The 5,347-nt window shown below is 45.0% G+C and overlaps 1 protein-coding gene across 1 annotated transcript in view; it reads left to right on the top strand.

The window, feature by feature from the left end:
• BRCA1 (breast cancer 1, early onset) overlaps window positions 1–3,957 on the top strand; it is a gene marked incomplete at its 5' end in the record, with an annotated part of 91,230 nt that extends 87,273 nt beyond the window's left edge. The window contains 2 exons of the mRNA XM_011999017.1: window positions 551–611; window positions 2,451–3,957. Coding sequence (XP_011854407.1) covers window positions 551–611; window positions 2,451–2,575 — 186 coding nt within the window. The remainder of the gene's footprint in view (window positions 1–550; window positions 612–2,450) is intronic.
• Between the last annotated feature and the right edge of the window lie 1,390 nt (window positions 3,958–5,347).

Genomic DNA, 5,347 nt, shown 5'->3' on the forward strand with positions numbered 1-5,347 from the left:
CAGGTGACAGAGCGAGACTCCGTCTCAAAAAAAAAAAAAAAGAAAAAATGAAAAAATGATGGACTGGGCCTAGTGCCTCACACCTGTAATCACAACACTTTGGGAGGCCGAGGTGGGAGAATCGCTTGAGCCTGGGAGCTCAAGACCAGCCTGGGAAATACAGTAGGACTTCATGTCTACAAAAAAATTATTAAAAATTAGCTGAGGCCAGGTGCGGTGGCTCATGCCTGTAATCCTAGTGAGGAAGTTGAGCCCAGGAGTTTGAGACCAGCCTGGGCAACATGGCGAAACCTTGTCTGTACCAAAAATACAAAAAAATTAGCCAGGGGTGGTGGTATGTATCTGTAGTTTCAGCTACTTGGGAGGCTGAAGTGGAAGGATTGCTTGAGCCCAGGAGGCAGAGGTTGCAGTGAGCTGAGATCATACCACTGCACTCCAGCCTGGGTGATGGAGCAAGACCCTGTCTCCAAAAAAAAAAAAAATGATGACGTGACAGTTCCAATAGTCCTGCTCTCACACTCTCAATGCTCTTTCCTTCCTGGGGATCCAGGGTTTCCACCCAATTGTGGTTGTGCAGCCAGATGCCTGGACAGAGGACAATGGCTTCCATGGTAAGGTGCCTGCATGTACCTGTGCTATATGGGGTCCTTTTGCATGGGTTTGGTTTACCACTCATTACCTGGTGCTTGAATAGCACAGTTCTTAGCACATTTTGAATATTTGTTGAATGAATGGCTAAAATGTCTTTTTGACGTTTTTATTGTTGTTTGTTTTATATTGTAAAAGTAAGACATGAACTGTTTCCATAGGGTGGGAGTAAGATATGAATGTAGATCACAAAAATATAAATCAAGGCCGGGGATGGTGGTTCATGCCTATAATTCCAGCACTTTGGGAGGCCAAGATGGAGGCCAAGGTGGGAGTGCAGGAGTTCGAGACCAGCCTGGGCAACATAAGGAGACTTCATCTGTACAACAAATTTAAAAAGTAGCTGGGTCTGGTGGCAGATGCCTGTAGTCGCACCTACTTGGGAAGCTGAGGTGGGAGGATCACTTGAGCTCAGGAGGTCGATGCTACAGTGAGCCACGATCATACCACTGCACTCCAGCCTGGGCGACACAGCGAGACCGTGTCTCAAAAAGAAAAAAGAAAGTATAAATTTACACAAAAACAATAAAATAATCCCAGTAATTCCACTACTTGGAGATGATCACCATAAAATTCCACCAGGCATATGTGCATATATATACACGTGTGTATTTTATAAAATGTGATCATAATTACACTGTTTTGCTTTTTTCCTTAAGATATCACATACATTTTTCCATATTGTTAAATTACAGTGCTGTTTTCCTGGTGGCTTTCCTTTAACAGATTGAAGTTCATGTTAATACAGTTGCCAGAGGCTGTGGGCTTTCACCAGCAGTCACTCCTTGGGCCTCTTCAGAGCAAGGCCTTATGTCCTGAAGCATTGCTTTTTTTTTTTTTTTTTTTTTTTTTTTGAGGTGGAGTCTCACTGTGTCACCCAGCAGGCTGGTGTACAGTGGCCCAGTCTTGGCTCACTGCAACCTCCGCCTCCTGGGTTCAAGTGATTCTTCTGTGTCAGGATCACCTGACATCAGGAGTTTGAGACCAGCCTGGCCAACATGGTGAAACCCCATCTCTACTAAAAATACTAAAAAAAAATTAGCCAGGCATGGTGGCACACGCTTGTAGTCCCAGTTACTTGGGAGACTGAGGCAGGAGAATTGCTTGAACCCGGGAGGTGGAGGTTGCAGTGAGCTGAGATTGCACCATCACAATCCAGCCTGAGTGACAGAGCGAGACTCCATCTCAAAAAAAAAAAAGAAAGAAAAATATAATTATCCTGGCGTGGTGGCAGGCACCTGTAATCCCTGCTACTTGGGAGGCTGAGGCAGGAGAATCACTTGAACCTGGAGGTGGAGGTTACAGTGAGTTGAAATCGTGCCATTGCACTCCAGGCTGAGCAACAGGAGCAAGACTGTCTCAAAAAAAAAAAAAAAAAGGCCAGGCGTAGTGGCTCACGCCTGTAATCCCAATACTTTGGGAGGCCAAGGCAGGTGGATCACCTGAGGTCAGGAGTTTGAGACCAGCCTGGCCAACATGGTGAAACCCCATCTCTACTAAAAATACTAAAAAAAAATTAGCCAGGCATGGTGGCACACGCTTGTAGTCCCAGTTACTTGGGAGACTGAGGCAGGAGAATTGCTTGAACCCGGGAGGTGGAGGTTGAATGAGCCAAGATTGCGCCATTGCACTCCAGCCTGGGCGACAGAGCAAGACTCCGTCTCAAAAAAGAATAATAATAATTGGCTTCTACCTCATTAATCCTAAGAATTAATGCAACCAGGACCCTGGAGTCTATTGATTAGAACCTGGTCCAGGAGAATGAATTGACACTAATCTGTGCTTGTGTTCTCTGTCTCTAGCAATTGGGCAGATGTGTGAGGCACCTGTGGTGACCCGAGAGTGGGTGTTGGACAGTGTAGCACTCTACCAGTGCCAGGAGCTGGACACCTACCTGATACCCCAGATCCCCCACAGCCACTACTGATTGCAGCCAGCCACAGGTACAGAGCCACAGGACCCCAAGAATGAGCTTACGAAGTGGCCTTTCCAGGCCCTGGGAGCTCCTCTCACTCTTCAGTCCTTCCACTGTCCTGGCTACTAAATATTTTATGTGCATCAGCCTGAAAAGGACTTCTGGCTATGCAAGGGTCCCTTAAAGATTTTCTGCTTCAAGTCTCCCTTTGAAATCTGCCATGAGCACAAAATTTTGGTAATTTTTCACCTGAGAAGATTTTAGACCATTTAAACGCCACCAATTGAGCAAGATGCTGATTCATTATTTATCAGCCCTATTCTTTCTATTTGGGCTGTTGGCTTAGGGCTGGAAGCACGGAGCGGCTTGGCCTCAAGAGAACAGCTGGTTTCCCTAAATTTGCTTCTCTAAAACCCTGTGTTCACAAAGGCAGAGAGTCAGACCCTTCAATAGAAGGAGAATGCTTGGGATCGATTATGTGACTTAAAATCAGAATAGTCCTTGGGCAGTTCTCAAATGTTGGAGTGGAACACCGGGGAGGAAATTCTGAGGCAGGTATTAGAAATGAAAATGAAACTTGAAGGCTGGGCATGGTGGCTCACGCCTGTAATCCCTGCACCTTGGGAGGGTGAGGCAAGTGGATCACTGGAGGTCAGGAGTTCGAAACCAGCCTGGCCAACATGGTGAAACCCCATCTCTACCAAAAATACAAAAATTAGCCAGGCATGGTGGTGGACACCTGTAATCCCAGCTACTCAGGTGGCTGAAGCAGGAGAATCGCTTGAGCCCGGGAGGTGGAGTGGTTACAATGAGCCAAAATCATACCACAGCACTCCAGCCTGAGTGACACAGTGAGACTGTGGCTCCAAAAAAAAAGAAAGGAAAATGAAACTAGAAGAGATTTCTAAAAGTCTGAGGTATATTTGCTAGATTTCTAAAGAATGTGTTCTAAAACAGCAGAAGATTTTCAAGAACCGGTTTCCAAAGACAGTGTTCTAATTCCTCATTAGTAATAAGTAAAATGTTTATTGTTGTAGCTCTGGTATATAACCCATTCCTCTTAAAATATAAGACCTCTGGCATAAATATTTCATGTCTATAAAATGACAGATCCCACCAGGAAGGAAGCTGTTGCTTTCTTTGAGGTAATTTTTTTCCCTTTGCTCCCTATTGCTGAACCACACAGCTTCATAAATAATTTTGCTTGCCGAAGGAAGAAAAAGTGTTTTTCATAAACTCATTATCCAGAACTGTTTATAGCTGTTGGAAGGACTAGGTCTTCCCTAGCCGCCCCCCCCCGTGTGCAAGGGCAGTGAAGACTTGATTGTACAAAATACGTGTTGTAAATATTGTGCTGTTAACACTGCAAATAAACTTGGTAGTAAACACTTCCACCATGAATGACTGTTCTTGAGACTTAGACCAACTGACTTGTTTCAGAGCCTTTTCACTGTGCTTCAGTCTCCTCCTCTGTAAAATGGGGGTAATGATAGTATCAACCTCTTAGGATTTATTGAGGCAGCTTAAATACCTTTTGTATTTCCTGTTGCTACCAAAACAAATTGTTGCAAGGTCAGAAGTCTGAGGTGGCTCAACTGTTTCTTTGTTTCAGGTTTCATGAGGCCAAAATAAAGGTGTTTGCAGGGCGTGTCCCCTTCTAGAGGCTCTGGGAATAAGTCCTTGCAGTTTTAGAACTAAGATCCCTGTTTCCCACCGGCTGTCGGCTGGGCATCATTCTCAGCTTCTTGAGGTTCCCCACATTCCTAGGCTTCTAGTCCGTCTGCCTCCACCTTCAAAACCAGCAATGGGTGGTCAAGTTTTTCTCACACTGAATCTTGCTGACTGCTCCATCTTTCTAACTCCTGCCAGAGACATGTCTCTGTTTCTAAGGGCTCAAGTGATTAGATTGCACCCACCTGGTAATCCAAAGTGATCTTCATATCTTAAAGTCCATAGCCTTAGCCATAGCTGCAAAGTCCCTTCACAGCAGTACCTAGGTTAGTGTTGGATTGAATACCCAGAAGACAGCAATCAAGGGAAGACATCTTTAGAATTCTGCCTACCACTTGTATTTAACATGCTTAATCCACAGATGACACTCTCTATCATTATTTCCTGGTCCTCACACTGCTCAGAGATTGGAATCCTTTTTGAGCAAAGAGAATGAAGTCATCACACAATTCAGTCCTGCTGTATTTGCTGGAGACAGTGAAGGAGGATAGAGAAAATGGAGCTAACTGCCAATATTACATTTTATATCAGTCTTCATCATAGCCCTATGAAGCAGGTAGGTATTTGTTACCTCATTGGAAAAATGGGAGTTGAATCTCAAGTTCCTTGTTTGTAAGATTTTACTCAGATTTGCACAGCTAATAAATGACTACATGAAGATCCAAAGCCACCTTTCTGTTCCCATCATCAGCTTTCCATCTGCCTCTGTCACTGGACCCTGGGACAGAAGGTTCAAGCCTTAAGGGAATTTGGGGAGAGAACTAGATTTTGAGGGGAACTCGCACTCACTTCCTTTTTGGGCCATGGTAGGAGATAGTAAAAGCAGCCCCATGTCAGGCAAAGGGTCTTACAGTAGTGGATCATGGCTACTATTTCCACTTCTCTCTGGCCTTCCAGCTTATGACTGTATCTTAGTTGTCAAAGCCTTCCAGTTCATCCTCACCTACAGCTTGACTTCCCTAGGGCCCATGCCAGCTCCCTGTCTACCTGCCAGCGAGTTGATGAGTCTCCGTGTTAGCAGTAAAGTCAGGCAGGAAGCAAGCAGAAGTGCTA

This window comes from Mandrillus leucophaeus, unplaced genomic scaffold, assembly GCF_000951045.1.
Source record: "Mandrillus leucophaeus isolate KB7577 unplaced genomic scaffold, Mleu.le_1.0 Scaffold58, whole genome shotgun sequence".
In the NCBI taxonomy this organism is placed as follows: domain Eukaryota; kingdom Metazoa; phylum Chordata; class Mammalia; order Primates; family Cercopithecidae; genus Mandrillus; species Mandrillus leucophaeus.